At 41.1% G+C, this 16,348-nt stretch overlaps 1 protein-coding gene across 3 annotated transcripts in view; it reads left to right on the top strand.

Moving 5' to 3' along the window:
• The window catches only part of BDP1 (BDP1 general transcription factor IIIB subunit), a 180,297-nt gene that overhangs the window by 114,315 nt on the left and 49,634 nt on the right, over positions 1 to 16,348 (top strand). For all 3 annotated transcript variants that reach the window (XM_077462491.1, XM_077462492.1, XM_077462493.1), the window contains exons 27-34: positions 3,496 to 3,602; positions 5,977 to 6,115; positions 8,027 to 8,118; positions 9,063 to 9,210; positions 11,973 to 12,172; positions 13,535 to 13,868; positions 14,503 to 14,595; positions 14,908 to 14,941. In XM_077462491.1, the coding sequence (XP_077318617.1) occupies positions 3,496 to 3,602; positions 5,977 to 6,115; positions 8,027 to 8,118; positions 9,063 to 9,210; positions 11,973 to 12,172; positions 13,535 to 13,868; positions 14,503 to 14,595; positions 14,908 to 14,941 (1,147 nt within the window). The remainder of the gene's footprint in view (positions 1 to 3,495; positions 3,603 to 5,976; positions 6,116 to 8,026; positions 8,119 to 9,062; positions 9,211 to 11,972; positions 12,173 to 13,534; positions 13,869 to 14,502; positions 14,596 to 14,907; positions 14,942 to 16,348) is intronic.

The raw sequence follows: 16,348 nt of genomic DNA on the forward strand, positions 1-16,348 counted from the left end.
CTAGAACTGGCAGTCGATGCTCTAGTAATCTTATGGTCTAAGTTCGGGTTAATATATTCCTTCCCTTCAGTGCAGATTCTTCCTTGACTGCCCTGCAAAATAGGGAAAGAGCAAAACCGTGATTCTCATTGCACCAAACTGGTTCAGAAAAACCTGGTACACAAGCATACTTCAGCACTTGGCAGACGACCCCTGGCCTTTCCCAAATAGGCTGGACTTTGTCACAAGGCCCCTTGTACCATCCCACTTCTCTGTCACTGGCTTTAACAGCAAAGCTATTGAAGCCCTGGTCTTGAAAGAAAGTGGCATATACTATGTTACTCAAGGCCAGAAAAGCCACTTCCAGAAAAATCTACTACCACACCTGGTGATCCGTTTTCTCCGGATGTGAACATGTGTTCAACCCCAGAGACTACACAGTACCTGATATTTTGTTTTTTCTGCAATGGAGACTTTACCAAAACCTGTCTCTAAGTAAGAACTGTTAAGGGACAGATTTCGGCCTTGTCCATTCTATTCCAAAAGCCCTTCGCATCTCTCTGGGGAAACACTTTTTTCAAGGTGTCTAACAGATCAGACCCCTAATACAGCATCAGGTAAAGCTGTAGCAGCAATTGGGATCTCAATCTGGTGCTTTCTGTTCAGCAGAACCCACCCTTTGAACCCATTAGGGAACTCCCTTTAGGTCCTGCAAAGTGGCTTTCATGGTGACTATCACATATGATAGGAGTGTTTAAGCTCTCTTGCATGGATCCTTTTCCTATTCTTCACAGGGACAAAATCTTGTGTCTAAAACCCTGGGTGCTACACACAAGCCATATGTCGGCCAGTTCAGCAGGAACCGACCGACATTCGGTCAGTGTGTGCAGCTGCATGTCCAACAGAAGGCAGTCTAATGAAAGGCTTTTGTTGAAGGGACATGCTGGAAAACCACCATCTATTCTAGTGGGGTGAGGAGCAGTACCCCTGTCAGAATACAAAGGCACAGCATAGTAGATCGACACACCAACATTGCTTGTATTGGTATAGCAATCTGTCAATTTTATTTTTTTCGTTCAGCCTGCTGGGTTGAGCAAAAAAAAAAAAACTAGCAGTGTGTACCCAGCTTAAGATGGTATAAGCTTTCCACCTTCATGAAGACTCATCTTACCTTCCTTTTGCCCTGCTCCCAAACATCCCGAGGAAATTGCTATCCATTAGATGCAGTCAAGACTATGTAACTTTTGGCAAAAAGGATGGAACAGGTCATAACAGGATCCCGTTGTGGTGAAAGATCAATTACGGTTCCCTGCATGAAAGGGCCGCCAACTCTGACACCCTTTTAGCTGAGGTGACAGCCATCAGGAAGGCTAGCTTGCATAACAGCAAGTCCAATGGGATTTCCTTGATAGGTTCACATAGGTGACCTAATGAGGGGGAAGCAAGCGAGTTACCTCCTGCATAAAGGTGAATGGGAAGCTAAAGGCCTTCTGAAGAATACTGATAGGGTCGAATCTTGACCTCTGATTGTACTCAAAGCCAATTTGATTTCCACCGCTGACTGTAGAAAAGCGAATTCTCCCAATCACGTATTTCCAAGGATAACATTTTTGGGCTTCACACCAAGCAATACAAATCTTCCACACCTTATGATAGATCTTACTAATGACAGATTTTCTAGCATTCACTAGGGTAGACATTACTGGTCATGAGATGCCACGGTCCTTCAGCACCATGGTTTCAATAGAAATAATCCAATGGTGTGGCTGGCTGGTCACAGAGGTGATAAAAGACCAGACCTCTATGGCCTTGGAGGATTGGAGTGTCCTCACTTCCAGTCCAGGGTTGACGTAAACAATGTTTTTTTTAAAGAAAAACGATCACTTTTTTTTTGTTTGTTTTTTTGATCTTTTGCTTTTAAAGGAGAGATTTGGGGTCTTTGACCCCAGATCTCTCCATAAAAAGGACCGGTCATCCTTATTTCCATTACAATTTATGTTTACATTCCTTGCAATAGGAATAAAAGTGACCCCAAAAAAATCAAAAAAAATTAAAGGAACTATGTAAAAAACAAAACAAAAACGAAAGCGCCCGCATTCTTCCATGTTCATGCACAGAAGCAATGCATACAAAAGTCATGCATATATAAACTGTGTTCGCAGCACACATTTGTGGCATTGCATGAGCACATTTTTAAAGCTTGACATGTTAGATATCGATTTACTTGGCGTAACATCATCTTGAGGTATATGCTGTGTTTTTTTTCTAATAATTAAAGTGTATTTTTTCCAAGCAAATTTTCGTGTTTGATTTTTTTTTTTTTTTTTTTTTATTGACTAATTTCAAATAATGATAATGCACATACACATCCAACTACTTTCAGCTGATCTCCTTGCATTGCAACTCTGCATTAGTCAGTGGTAAATGTGGTATACACTATATACAATCACCCGACAGGCTAGTTTCCACAATCCATGACTTAACTTCACAGTTCACACAAATATGTTTTAAATTCAAACTGTAGCACTGACGTAAGTATTTTTTTTTTCCACAGTAGCGTGACAATCCCTCCACCTCCGGTCTAACTAATCACTCTCACCTTATGGCATGGACACCTGTGCAAACAGTTGGTCATGCAAGCGGGTATTAAAAGGGTTAACACAGACTTTAAACTTCTCTCACGTCTCCTTAGATCTCAGCAAGGACGCCAGGTCATGGGTAGAAAGAAAAGATCGAAGTTCTCACCGCTTAAGTATAAGATAAATTTTTTGTGTTCAAACACAAACTACTCACATAAAAATGATAAAAACACAGCATGTAAAGCCGACAATCGTGTTAGTTCCATAGGGCAGCAGCGGGTGACTGCATGCATAGCTCCTCCCCCGTACGTATTAAATTCAATCAGAACTTCAACGTCACTGCACTCCTCCCCCCTCCCCTTCGTTAGCAGACGGAGGCACTTGGGGAAGGGGGGAGGAGTCCAGTGACGTCGATGTCCGTGATGTCACCGGATCGCCGACGGAACTCCCGGAAGACAGCGGCGAGGTGAGTACCGATCAAAAGGACTTTGGTTGATCAAAAAAACTGAGTAATTGAAATAAAGTATTCAGAAGTGCAAAATTTTAAACAAAAATGAAAACAAAGTAATCATATTCAGACTTGGAATTGTATATATGTAGTTATACTTTCTCCATACCTGGATTTTTTGTCTTTGCTTGAGTTACCACCAATTCATAAATCAATTGTATGAGACATTTTATGTGCTTATGGAAAGTCTGTGCTTTTGATGTTCGAGGCAGCTATTATGTACTATTTTGCAGAGCAATAACCTTTTTAATTAAAACGATCATAACAGGAAATAAAGATTTGAACTTTTATAGGCAAACATTTCACCACAATTAATGTTCTTTGAAACTAGCACTGGATGTTCTACCTTATGATTTGTGTAATTTGTTTAGAAATAGAAAAAATAAAAATATTTGGTTTTCATTTTTTAATTTATTTATTTTTAATAAGACTCAGAAACAGAATGTGGACTTGTCTCAAGAATCTTGTCCAGCAGAAAGCTACGACCTCCAGCTTGGCACAGAAGTTCAGGGTGGTTCTGTGGAGGGGTCTGTGCAGTAAGTTTATAAAGACAGTAAATTGTCTGTTTGGTACTGGTATTTTTTTATATACTTGTGTATATCTACAGTGTGTGTGTGTGTGTGTGTGTGTGTATAATATACCATAAATTGTTGACTGTCTGTGCAGGAAGCCATTTATTGTCCTATTAGAGCAAATTGCAAGTTCTGCATTTAACATAATATTCATTGTCACTCAACAGTAGAACCTATTAAGAATGTAACACAATATCTTGTTTTTCAGATTTTGTATGTACAGTATGTGCTTTGAAAATGCTGAACTGTATTTAGTGATTTAATCCTCAAAAGTGGCTTACTGTTTAACCACTTTGTTATATGTCGGTACTTTGAAGAGGGATAGCGGTGTTATGGCAGCAGCTAGCTGCCATAACCCCCAGTATCCCCTTCAGCGTGTGGTCCGTTTTCAGAAAAAAGTGGTCTCTGCGGTGGATTCGGTGCGAGATCAATCTAATCTGCGGCGGGAGAGGGGCCTGCCGTGCTTTGGTGCCCTCTGCCTCTTACTGGAGCCGCCAGTAGCGGCGGAAGCTGTCGAGTCCTGTCACGTCTGTGGTATGGAGATGAGTGAGGGGAAGACCATTGCAGGGCGGAAGCGACGTCAAAACATCGCTCTTGCATTTTATTGTAAATATGACATCTGATGTCTTTTTGACCCCAGATCTCATATTTAAGAGGTCCTGTCATGCTTTTTTTTTTCTATTACAAGGGATGTTTACATTCCTTGTAATAGGAATAAAAGTGACACTTTAAAAAAAAAAAAAATAAATAAAATAAAATGGTTGCATGTTTTGAGGTACAGATTAATAAGAAAGAAAAAAAAAAGTTTTTTTTAAATGTTCCCCTTCCTGGTGTTCAAACCACACACGTGAGGTATCGTAGCGATAGTTAGAGCGAGTGCAAAAATTCTAGACCTAGAACCTCCTCTGTACCTCAAAACATACAACCTGTAGATTTTTTTTTTTAAATGTTGCCTATGGAAATTTTTAAGGGTAAAAGTTTGTCGCCATTCCAAGAGCGGGTGCAATTTTGATGTGTGACATGTTTGGTATCAATTTACTTGGTGTAACATTATATATATTTTTTTTCTTGTAAGACCGCTGTGCAAATACGGTGTGACAGAAAGTATTACAATGACTGCCATTGTATTCTCTTGGGTGTTAGAAAAAAAAAAGTTTGGGGGTTCTAAGTAGGTTTCTAGCAAAAAAAAAAAAGTGTTTTTAATCTCATAAAGAGGCTCGGTCCTTAAGTGGTTAAAACTGCATACACCAAACTGGCATACGTGCACAGAAGTGATGATTCAGAATGGAACACCTTTTTGGCTTCTGAAAAGCCATGAACTAGTGACCAGAGAGTGGACCACTTTTGAAACATGTCAAATGGCAAAATGACACCGCGAGGATTCCCTGGATTCAGTCCTGTGCTATGGTGTGCTGGCAAAATAATACCTGTGCTATGGTGTGCTGGCAAAATAATACCTGTGCTATGGTGTGCTGGCAAAATAATACCTGTGCTATGGTGTGCTGGCAAAATAATACCTGTGCTATGGTGTGCTGGCAAAATAATACTGTGGCATGTTTTTTTTTTCCTACACAGAACAAAACCTAAGCATGGCACTTGACATGTAGGGTACAAACAGTGGCATATTTGCATCAAACTTTCAGTAAGGAACACTTCAGGTTTATGAATCTCTCTAGGAGAATGGACACTTGCCTAAAATTCAGACCTGTGTTCTTGGAGGTTGCACAATCTTAAATTTTTAGTCAGATTACTGATCAAACAAGTCACTCAGTCCTACTGGTCTGGCCCTGGAGGCTTTGGCTTGGCTTGGCTTGACTTGGCTCCAAGCAGCATCACACCGGACTTCTAGACCTGGAGTTTCACAGTTAAAAATTACTTTCTGCAAGCCCCTTCTGTTCTGCCCTTGGTGTCATGCTGATGTCCACAAATACACTGTTATTATGTTGCCCTTTTTTTTTTTGCGTTTTTTTAGAGCGGCGAGATCACCATTTTATATTTGGGATATACTTGCACAAAGTACAACAAAAATACTAAATACAGAGAGACTATTACAAAAATGGCTTACTCTAAATATTGCAAAGCTGTCATTTTGCAAGCTTATGCAAAATAAAAAGGGGAAATGCTTTCTTTTCTTATAATTTGAGTGAAGGCATTATTGAAAAAAGCACATTAAAGATGATCAGAAATACAACATGTTTATAAACAGGCCCCAGATTCTTGGCTATCTTGGCTTTTGTTCAAAAGTTTTGTTGTTCCTCTAACTAGTGTGCATTAACTAAAATATCTTTCATATCGGGCTACCAGTATTCCATCTAATTTTAAAAATCCTCTTTTATAGGATTGAACAATCCTCATGTACTGGAGAGCAAGTTAAAGAACCTTCTGTAAAACCTCTTCGAAACAGATTTCAGAAACCAAAGCCCAACCTGGGACGAGCTTCTGTGAGGAAAGAATCAGGAGCATTTGCTTCAGAACAGGTAGGTGACGAAAGTTGATTTGCTTCCTAAATATTTTACTCATGGTATTGTTCAGTAAGGAGGAGTTTTTATTACTTCAAATGCAAATTTTTATATTGAACCTGTAATGCTGTGTACACACGATCGGACTATCCGGTGGACAATTCGATCGTGTGTGGGCTCCAGCGGACGTTTTCTTCCCAAAAGTCTGGCGAACTTTGAAAGAAGACTTGACTCAAAATTGTCTGCCGAAGTCAGCTTTTGAGCGGACAATCTGCTCGTCTCTATGCTGGTCCGCTGGACTTTCCAAATGAACGGACTTGCCCACACATAGACTAAAGCCCGTTCATTTTTAACATGACTTCAGGTATGACGGGGCTAGAGAAGGAAGTGAATGTCGCAGCCTCCTTTGGTGAGATTGACACCTTGCGAGCCCCGTCGCCTGGTATGTGTTTTGAGGGTGACCCCTACGTTGAAAAATGGCATGGGGGGTCCCACCAAAGTCCATAACAGACCATTACCCAAGCACGCAGCCTGGCCAATCAGGAAAGGGGATGGGGACAAGCGAGCACCCCCGCCCCCTCCCCCTGAACCGTACAAAGCCGCATGCCCTCAACATGGGGGGTGGGTGCTTTGGGGACGGGGGAATCCTGCGGCCCCCCCGCCCCAAAGCACCTTGTCCCCATGTTGACGAGGACAGGGGCCTCTTCCCAACAACCCTGGCCGTTGGTTGTCGGGGTCTGCGGGCTGGGGGGGCTTATCGGAATCCGGGAGCCCCCTTTAATAAGGGCCCCCCCAGATCCCGGCCCCCCATGTGAATGCGTATGGAGTACATTGTACCCCTACCCATTTACCTGAGAACCGGAAAGTGCAGAGAAGTCGGAAGACCCCAAAAAGTCCGAAGAAGACCCCGGAGCTGCCTAATGAACTACTTTAAAAACCTGTGTAGTGTGTTTTTTTTTTTATTGACATTTTTTCCCTCAGGTAAATGGGTAGGTGTACGATGTACCCCATACTCATTCACATAGGGTGGGGGGCTGGGATCTGGGGGCCTCGTTATTAAAGGGGGCTCCCGGGATCCGATAAGCCCCCCGCAGACCCCAACAACCAACGGCCAGGGTTGTCGGGAAGAGGCCCTTGTCCTCATCAACATGGGGTGGAGGGACCGCAGGGTGCCCCCCTTCCCCAAAACACGCACCCTCCCTCTCATGTTGAGGGCATGTGGCCTGGTACGGTTCAGGAGGAGGTGGGGGGGTGGGGCGCTTGCTCGTCCCCACCCCCTTTCCTGACCGGCTGGGCTGCGTGCTCGGATAAGGGTCTGCTATGGATTTTGGGGGGGGGGGGGGCGAGCGCCATTTTTCGGCGTAGGGGGTCACCCTTAAAACCCATACCAGGTGACGGGGCTCGCAAGGTGTCAATCTCACCGATGGAGGAGCCCTGTCGTACCTGAAGTCAAGTTCAAAATGAATGGACTTTAGTCCATGTGTGGGCAAGTCCATTCATTTGGAAAGTCCGGCTGATTGTCCGCCGGAAAGTCCGTTTGTGTATGTGCAAGTCCGCTCATTTGGAAAGTCTGGCGGACCTCCGGTGCATAGTCCAGCGGATTGTCCACCAGACTAAGTCTGCCGGATAGTCTGATCGTGTGTACGTGTCATAACGCTCAGTTTACCTTCCACGTATGTATAGCCATGTGCAACTTCAGACCTTCTGGTGGTGAGGAGGGTAGGAAAGTTGAGTACAACCCTCCTATACAGTACAGCTGTTGAGTAAAATGTGCAAGCTTTAGGTACATTTCAACTATGGTTAGTTGCCTGTGAAAACCAGTTAAATCCACTCTGCTGAAGGGCAAACAGTAATAAAAAACAGTTGTATTTTGACCTCTGGGCAATGTTAAGCTTATTTTGCGCATTGCTTGTTTCCTGCCTTTTATAGAAAGAAGCCAGCTTTGATTCTACCAGCAAAAGACCAGAACCTCTTGCAAATAAAGAGGGATCAAGTTTAGTCTTCACTAATGATGCTGCAAGGTAAGTTGGCTAATACCTAAAATAGTTTGCTTATTTGATAATTCTTTTGTTTGTTGAAACGTGTTAAGTTCGGCCCCCTCCTCCTTTCCCTGCTCCTGGGCCAGTAAGAGAGTTCATCACTCTTTGTGCATGCACAGTAGGGACCCGTCCGTGAAGCTGCAATGCTCCACTGCGGGGTTCCCTTACCGGCAATGGTAGGCGGCAGCACCTGACAGCCGATGGAAATATATTGGCTGCGGTGCGGAAATTGCTGGATCCTAGAACAGGTATGCCTAGACTTATGACGTGCGCAGCTCTCACTCTCATAAGTTTGCCAGAAAGCAAGAGGGATTAATCATAAGAGGGCCAATGAGAGCTGCAGAACTGGAGGTGTACCCCTGTGCAAATCCAGAAAGTTAACAGGCAGCAGTTTCAGCTTTGCACTTTATATATTTGCACTTATTTATTTATTGCATTCATTTTTGCATTTACACACACATTCATTTATAATATTTTAGCTCTTTTTTTTTTTTTTTTATCTCTTAGACCATCATACTATATGTTTTAATTATTTTTTTACTGCGTGAAATCACTTTATATTAGCAGTTTCAGCTGCCCACAGTTAAAATGGATGCAGCCAGACTTAGTGAAGGGAGATTTCTGCAGCATTTGGCAAATACCGAATCACAGTATATATAATATGCAAAGTGGTTGGAGGGAAGCTTCAAAATGGCAAAGATGTTTTTATTATTATAAATTCTGTGAGTAGGCAGCTTTAAGAACATATTAAACAAAGGTATTATACAGTGCATTCCAATGGGTAATATAAAAGCGTTAAGATTAAGCCTAGATGGCTAAACTAGAATGTAAAAATGCATAAAAAGAGAAAAAAAAGGTCTTCAAAAAATATAAGGCCTTTGTCCTTTGCTTTAAAAGTATGTAATCATTTTTCATCTGTTAAATAGAGTGGCATCCACACAACATACAACTATAAAACCAGCACTGCTGAGACGGAGCAGGTTTGCAAGACCAGTGCCAAGCTATGGAAAGCCATCTAACAAGAGCTCGAGTGCTCTGCAAAGCAAGACAGTCGATGAAGAGGAGACTTCTACAGTAAGTACACATAGTTGCTCCTGTGCTGATTTGCTACCTGTTTTACATGGCATAGTTGACCTATTACCCATAACTCTGTGCTTTTCAGCAAAAAATAAAACACACCGTATATTTTAGCAATCATAATTTCTTATTGTCACATAAATATTAAAATATTTAAATGGAAGCTTCTCGAAATGTGTATATAATTAAAAAGTAACCGCCTATGAATGACATGTTTTGATGCACTTTATGGAGAATCCAATAGTGTGTTTACCATTTTGAATTTGTGTCCTGCACACTATTCATTGGAATATTTGGAGAGATTGACTAATGACAGCCATCGTTTTATTTAAATGAGAGAGCCTAGCATTCCGAATCTTGGCCAGTTGTTCAGGATGCAGTTAAAGAGGCCTAAACTTCCCTTTCCGGCGCTGGCATCTTCACCCAGTGTTCTTCTAGGTTCAGGCTCTTCAGCCATCTTGATTGGACAGGCCAGTGTAACTAGTAACACTTAATTTCAAGAGAGCAAATTTTCAAAGGATGAGGACTGCTCTTCAGAACCTAGACTGGGAGAGAATATTGGCATCAATGGGCACAGAACAGAAATGGGAATTCTTCAAAAAGACTGTTTGTGATCTCACTGCAAAGTATATTCCCATGGGCAATAAGTTTAAAAAGCTAAAAATAAAACCTGTGTGGCTCACGGCCAAAGTTAAAAAAAGCTATAAACTATAAGAAAAGAGCTTTTTAAAAATATAAAAATGAAGAAACACTAGTGTAATTTAAATGTTACAAAGAATATAACAGAATATGTAAAAAGGAAATCAAGGATGCAAAAACTCAAAATGAAAGACAGATTGCAAGAGATAGTAGGACAAACCCCAAAAAATTCTTCAAATATATTAATAGTAAAAAGGTCAAGTCTGAGCATGTAGGCCCTTTACAAAATAATCTTGAGTGGGTGACTGGGAACAAAGAGGAGGCTAATTTATTAAATACTTTCTTCAGCTCTGTGTATACAAAGGAGCATGGGGGAGCCCATGTCCATAATGGGGGTGGTAGTGACACAGCCCCAAATCCACAATGGCTCAAAAGTAAAATGGTCCAGAAATATTTGGACAGAATAAAGGTGGATAAAGCACCTGGACCTGATGGCATCCACCCACAGATCCTAAAAGAATTGAGCTCTGTAATTTCAAAGCCATTGTATCTCATTTTTAGGGACTCCTTAATGACAGGAATAGTACCACTGGATTGGCGCACAGCCAATGTGGTGCCTTTATTTAAAAAGGGAACAATTGGCCCTGCGCCAATCCAGTACCACTGGATTGTCGCAGGGCCAATGTGGTGCCTATATTTAAAAAGAGTACAAAGTCTTTACCAAGTAACTATAGACCTGTTAGTTTAACGTCTATAGTTGGGAAGATACTGGAGGGATTAATAAAAGACCACATAGACGAGTTCTTACAGGAAAAAAATATTGTAAGCAACAGACAGCATGGATTTGTGAAAGACAGAAGTTGTCAGACAAACCTGATTTCTTTTTATGAGGAGGTAAGTAAAAACTTGGACAAGAGGGGTGTCGGTGGACGTGGTATACTTGAATTTTGCAAAAGCACTCTATACAGTTCTGCACACACGGCTCATGTGTAAGGTAAAGTCTACAGGTTTGGAAATATCAGTTTGTAAATGGATAGAAAACTGGCTAAAAGACAGAATTCAGAGAATAGTGGTTAATGATTCTTACTCTGAATGGTCCAAGATTCAGTGCTGGGACCCTTGCAATACCTTTATAAATGATATGGGGTCTGGGATCAAAAGTAACATTTCCGTCTTTGCAGATGACACCAAGCTATGCAGTGGAATAACGTCTTTACAGGATGTCTCCAATTTACAAGCCAACCTCAATGCTCTGTCTAATTGGGCGACTATATGGCAGATGAGGTTTAATGTTAAGAAATGCAAAGTTATGCATTTGGGGCTAAGAATATACATGCATCATACATTCTAGGGGGGAGTACAACTGGGGGAATCCGTAGTGGAGAAGGATCTGGATACAAGTCCTTTCTTGTATTAAGAGAGGTATGGACTCCAGAGAGAGATATAATTTTTCCCCTGTTCAAATCATTAGTAAGACCTCATCTGGAATATGCAGTTCAGTTTTGGCCACCAGTTCTTAAAAAGGATATTGGGGAACCTGAGAAAGTGCAGAGAAGGGCAACCGATCTGATAAGAGGCATGGAGGAGCTCAGCTATGAGGAAAGATTAGAGGAACTGAATTTATTCAATCTTGATAAGAGGAGATTAAAGGTGGATATGATCAACATGTACAAATATATAAAGGGTCCATATAGTGAACTTGGTGTTGAGTTATTCACTTTACAGTCAACAAAGAGGACAAGGGGGCACTCTTTACATCTAGAGGAAAAGAGATTTAATCTCCAAATATGGAAAGGTTTCTTCACAGTAAGAGCTGTGAAAATGTGGAATAGACTCCCTGCAGAGGTGGTTCTGGCCAGCTCTCTAGATTGCTTTAAGAAAGGCCTGGATTATTTCCTAAGTCTATACTATAACTGTGTACTAACATTTATAGGTAAAGTTGATCCGGGGAAAATCCGATTGCCTCTCGAGGGATAAGGAAGGAATTTTTTCCCCTGCTTTAGCAAATTGGATCATGCTCTGCTGGGGTTTTTTGCCTTCTTAAATGGAAATGGAATCCTATATCATTCTACCTAAGACACTGGCACCTAATTTTTTTTTATAACTATTTATTGTGTAAGGATACAGATTTGGAGGCGTCGTCCAACAAGAGAAAAGCCTCTGAGTGTTTTCCTGATGTGTCCCCAAAGAGAAGCTGTATTCCTGACACCTCTCAAAATTCATCAGATTCTGCATTAGATCAAGTCCCCTCAACCAGTGCCCTTCCAGATAGTAGTCAATCTAATGATATGCTGGAAGACAATAAGCAACAACATTCAAGGTAAATCCAATACACATTTTGCATCAAAAGTAAATTTTTTTGTGTGAAATGCAGCTCAAACTGTGATGAGGGTGAATGAAGCGTCTCAAAATGTACTCATACATACAGTATGTTGAATACATCAGAAAGCTTGCTACATATGCCTGTTCACTTTAACCGCTTCCGGACCGCCCCACGTACATTTACTGCAGCGGGGCAGCCTGGGTGCACAAAATCGGGTACCTGTATGTGATTTCGTGCACACGATTTTGGGGTTGCGCCCATGCCGCACACCGCTGTAATTGGACACAGCGGGAGCCAGTCAGTGGGTCTGGCGGCCGCAGTGGCAGCTGCGAAGCCTGACGATCATTCACAGGAGAGATGGCTCAGCGGTGTGCCGATGTAAACAAAGCACACCCCTGATCTATCAGTGAGGAAAAGTGAGCTGCGAATCTACTGCGGGTTTCCGCATCGCATGCCTCCTGGCGGCAGTTCACACAGCCCTATGCGAACTGCTGGGAGTGTCAATTAAAAGTTAATGACACCTCCAAATCAGTTTGCATATTGTACAGGAATCGGATCACATGGTGTGAACACCCATGCGATCCGATTCTGCTGTGGACCAAAAAAAGGATCCTGTACGAGTTTAGGCCGGGTGCGTGGCGAATTCAGCCATACTATCTGTATGGCTGAAATCACATCACACAGAGATCGCGTGTGATTTGCAGTGCGTTGCGAATCACATCCGATCTCGGACATCGCAGCAGTGTGAACCTAGCCTTAAAGCTGACGTTTTGGGATGTCCTAATTAGGGATGAGCTCAGGTGTGTTCGGACATGAGCCTCAACCTGTCTGAGCTATCCCATTGGGAAGCTGGCAAAGCCGAATGCCAATCATAGGCAGTGGAGGCATTCCCCTTCCCATAGCCACATATTAACAAGGAACAAAATGTTAAAATGAAACATGTTTGTAGCCAGGTAAATGTAAACTATTGTTCAATTTCATTCCTATGTTGAGCCTTATTTGACATAGTTACAGATTCTTTTGAAATAAAACTTAATTTTCAAACCCCAATAGCTGAAGCCTGGCTTTTACACAAAGAAGTTAGTCATTCTAGTGAGGTATCCCTTGTCAGAAGTTCAGTACAAAGTTTAATTTGGGTATTCACTGCTGTGCTGTCTATTGGTAATGTGTAGTTCTTTGGGTTTCCTTTCGTAATGCATAACATATGTATAAAACAGCTACAAAACTGTTCAAAAACGTATATAAAAAATAAAAATAAAATCAGTTTGATCCAAAACTTTTAGAATTTGTCTTTAATGCATTCAAACTTCTTCACAACTTTGTATGTACAAATAACTCTTTGCACTGTTTTTTGATGAGATTTGGCCGACTGCTGAAAAAATCTGTATCCACAACACCTCCCGTTGTGACCAAACCATCTGAAAATGTAACTGAACGCCCAGAGAAGAAGACATCTAGAAATATTAAATCTGTCAAAAGTACAGTGGCCAAGCCAACGTCCAGTAAAGGGAAGACAACTCTAGTGAAGATCAGGGCTATGAAGGAAGATGAAGATGATGATGATGAATTAGAATATGAAGATGAGGATTATGATGTCGCTCCTGACAAACTGAATCAGGCCCCAGTCTTTGTGCCCTTCAGCCTGAGATCACCAAAACCTATTCCTGCTGAGATTGAAGAGACCGTGGAAGAGGTATAGCTTTTATTTTTTATCTTTTACAAGGGCCTTTTGCTGCTTATGTGTTTATTTTATTTGGTATAGTAGGAGTCAATCTGAGGTACTTACTGAAATCAGTTGAACCATCAGTTTCTCCTTTTGGTCTAAAGGACAATTTTAACATTGTGTATGTTGCAAAAAAGTCTGATTTTGTAAGCCAACAAAATAATATTTTAATTATTTTATCTATTATGCTTCTGCAGCCTTAGGTGACCATTTTGCTGATTAGAAAATGTTCACATTCCTCCTTTCTATTGGGAAACACACATGGAATGGTGCATTTATCAATTGAAACCGCATCCAGCAGCAGTATTTCAAAAACGCTGCTGGAATAACTTTCTCGTTTTGGTGCATCTTTAAACTACATGAGATGAGGATCCCTGTAATAATGTCTGCAGACTGTAGATAGGACTGAAAACCTAGGAAAATGGATATAATGGGTATAAAAAAGTAGATGGCTAGCCAAAATGAATGATGATGATGAAATGGTGGGTTATTACTGACCTTTTCTTCAGCATCACGTTTTCTGAAAGGTGGAGACATCTGTTTTATTTTTTTATTTTTTTTAACACTTTTACTGAACTTGATCATTTCTATATGTTTTATACAGTTTGAAATACCAGTGGAAGATTTGGGTGTTCCAATCAGCACTGCTCAAAACTTAAGATCTCCATGTCTAACGCTAAGGGATGTGTCCCAACACGTAAGTGTGTTGTCTTTTTTCTTTTTTTACTTTGTTTCTTAAAATCTTTAGATACCAGAACCATTCAGAACCCAGATTAGCCGCACTTATTCAGACAGACACTTCACTAACTAAATTTACTTATTCAGATGTTTCTGATTTGTATTATAATGACTTTCCTCTTTAGATTTTTTACATTATCCATTAACAGTTTTTATATCATATTAGAATTGCAATGAACTATAAACTATATTTTAACATGCAGCCTGCTAAATTATGAAGTTCCTCTTTAAATATATTTTACTTATGTGCTCTGTGTCCTTTTTTTAATAGGTCTCAGTGTCTCAGGCAGACCCTGGTAATAAAGGTAAAATCAAATGATAGCTTTTCATTTTAAAGAAATATTATTTTTTTACCACACTTTGAAAAACAACTCTGATTAAATGTGATGAAAGGGAGGAGCTCGGGGGTGGATGTGACTTTCATCCTTATTACATTTATACAGAGTTATTTTGTAGCGGAATAAGAATATATATATTTTATTTTTTTCATGGGATTGGACTGGTTGGTAACGACAGACTTGCAATCAAAGCAGAGACCTGGAGTGGAGCATATGATTTTGTGAACTGAAAAGGCTTATCTTGATTGTACAGTACAGGACACAGGCTGGTTATTCATAGACCTTCGGTTATAGGCCGATACCTTTTTAGTTGGGCTGCTGTATATCCTTATATGGACAGGTTTATCCCATCGCACCCTACTTAATGAGTGATGGAAACCAGACACAAGGGAACCACTGAAAAAACTCTGCTGAGGAGTTGGAAAACACTCAGACTGCTAAGGGTGACAATGTTTCCCTTGCACTGGACCCTATATTATTACCAGTCCCTGCTGCTGATTCTAGCCCTGTCTCAGGCACACAACAACAGGCCTGTCTGACTAATGCAGGTTACTCTGCAGCTATGTCAGACCTTCTCGGAAAAATATCGGCCTTAATGGGCTATTACAGCCATCACTGTCCAGAGTTCAAAAGAATCAGGCTGCTTCTTCATCCCCACCTTCTCTATCTGCCAATAGTGGTGGATCTATTTGCTCTAAAAGTGGTATAGAAACAGAAGAGAATGAAGAGGACCCAAAGACAGCACCTAGAAGAGGCAGCAGAAGATTTCTTACCCCCTAGGCTCCTGTACACCTGACACTATGCTTCAGGCAATATGTTTGTCAATGTGGACATGCTCTCTTCTGCTGTATGCAAAAGCCTTGTCATGGTTGCACTTGATTCTCCGTCTCACCATACCCCTCTAGGTGTAAAAAGACATTCCCCATTCATGAGCAAATAAAATTGGGCATTTATGACAACTGGGGACTCAAGTTTACTCCTCTGGGAATCCTTGCTGAGCTATATCCAGTTGAAAGAAAAAATAAAATAAAAATGAGGCCGCTCCTGTGGTGGACCCTGCACTTTCAGTCCTAAATTACATCTTACTATCCCTAAAGAAGCTGTTCTTTTATTTAAGGATTCTGCACACAGAACATTTGAGACTTTAAATACCTTCTTTACTCTTGCAGGATCAGCCCTGTAACCAGCTATTGCTGTGATTTCTGTTTGTCGTTTATACTCTGTACCTGGCATTCTTACAATTGGGACGTGACCAGAATTTGGCCTTAAGTACTCATAAGGGACAGGTTTTGACCATATGTATCCTATTCCATAAACCTTTGGCTTTACTTCACCTTGTTAGAATCTTCTTTCAAGGTGTCTTATGGATCATAT

Source organism: Lithobates pipiens, unplaced genomic scaffold (assembly GCF_037356315.1).
Source record: "Lithobates pipiens isolate NorthernLeopardFrog02 unplaced genomic scaffold, aLitPip1_a1.2 Scaffold_3, whole genome shotgun sequence".
NCBI lineage: Eukaryota > Metazoa > Chordata > Amphibia > Anura > Ranidae > Lithobates > Lithobates pipiens.